The 1436-nt window shown below is 39.6% G+C and overlaps 1 protein-coding gene across 1 annotated transcript in view; it reads right to left on the bottom strand.

Moving 5' to 3' along the window:
* Positions 1–506: 506 nt before the first annotated feature.
* Positions 507–1436, bottom strand: part of LOC140339934 (arsenite methyltransferase-like) — a 17233-nt gene continuing 16303 nt past the window's right edge. Inside the window, exon 9 of the mRNA XM_072424858.1 lies at positions 507–747. Within this exon, the coding sequence (XP_072280959.1) occupies positions 673–747 (75 nt within the window). The 3' untranslated portion in view covers positions 507–672. The remainder of the gene's footprint in view (positions 748–1436) is intronic.

The following is a 1436-nucleotide window of genomic DNA, read 5'->3' as shown; positions in this document are numbered from 1 at the left end:
ATATTGGAACAGTTTGGGTTTTTGGCAAACAGTACACAACCTACTTGGTTCTTTGCTGAACAGACCCATGATTTGGGATCCTTGGTGTGCTCTTCTACACCTTCCAAATTTGGCACTCTCTCAGCCCTCTAGAAATCTGGAAACCTTGGTTTTTATGGCGGCTCAACAAGCAATAGCCCCGGCTTGGAGGACTGAGGAGGAGAGAGTTATCTTCAGTGAAGTTAAGTCTAGAGGACCTGACCAGCATTTTGACTATCACCCACGATAGTTTTTTGGAGGTGTGGGACCCCTGGATTGTTTACGGTCATCCTACTCTCCAGGGCTTCACGGCCCACTAAAACCTTGCTGGCTTTAGTACTTATTTTGTATTCTGTTTTCAGTGGTATTCTGGAAGATCTGCAGGCTTCAGGCACAGACTCCCCCCCCCCCCCCCCTCCTTTCATTATTTTATTATTTACTGTGTTTTTGGTATTCTGTACTGTCTTGGTATTTTTTAATATCTTGTGTCCTTTTTTGTACTTATGTGACTTTTTGTATTTGAATTTTTGCTACTATTCCTCAATAAAAAACAAAAATTTTGGACAGTTTGACAAAGGACATATGGCCCATGGGTTTTCATCTCTTAGAGAATGGTCCTTAGCAATGATCTTGCTATTGCCATCTATTGCATGGTTATGACTTGCAGCAACTGTTAGAATCACTGGCCTGACCAGACTCTGCAAACTCGAATGGATCTTGGATAAGGTCCTGCAAGAAAAGATACCAAATTTCAATGAGATAGTTATTTAAAGTAGTTATTTTGCAAATGCTAGTTTCCTGGTTGTCATGCTGTTCTTCTGGCATTGTATTTCAGTCATTAACCTAAAACAAGAATTTGGATAAGAATATCTGACTTCACTTTTCTGCACACTTCTTCCAGGTCTGTAAAAGAAGTATGCAGAAAAAGCACATAGCTGCAACTTTTCCTTCTGCCTATCAGAAGATTCTTCAGAAGAATCTGAAGAGTATTCAGAATTCAAGACAGATAGCAGTAAGAATTTTAGAGATAGTAGAATTTAGAGAGGCTGAAAGCAATTTTCTGGGTTGATGAAGCAGATTACCCTCATTTCTTGTATGCTGAAATTTTTCTCACAAAGACAAAAACAATGAGGAAATCCTAGATAAAAACTAAAAAACAATGAGAGGATCATGCATGTTCCAACTCTCTTCAAAACTGGAAAAAAAAGTGTCTTGGCATACACAAGCAAGATTTTTGTGACTGCGGCTTATTATTCTCCTTGCTGGAGCCTCTAAATCGAGGAAGCAATACTCTGCCTTCACCATGATTGGGTTTCCATATTGCTTCCAATGTAAAGGCACATGTAAAGCAAAGATTCTCCATTGAATAAAAGATTGGGGAGGGAACCTGCACTGTGCTTTATGGAACTAGACTCAAC

The sequence above is a fragment of the Pyxicephalus adspersus genome, chromosome 10, assembly GCF_032062135.1.
Source record: "Pyxicephalus adspersus chromosome 10, UCB_Pads_2.0, whole genome shotgun sequence".
In the NCBI taxonomy this organism is placed as follows: Eukaryota; Metazoa; Chordata; class Amphibia; order Anura; family Pyxicephalidae; genus Pyxicephalus; species Pyxicephalus adspersus.
The sequence above is the reverse complement of the archived record's forward strand: the minus strand, read 5'-3'. Positions and strand labels throughout refer to the sequence as shown.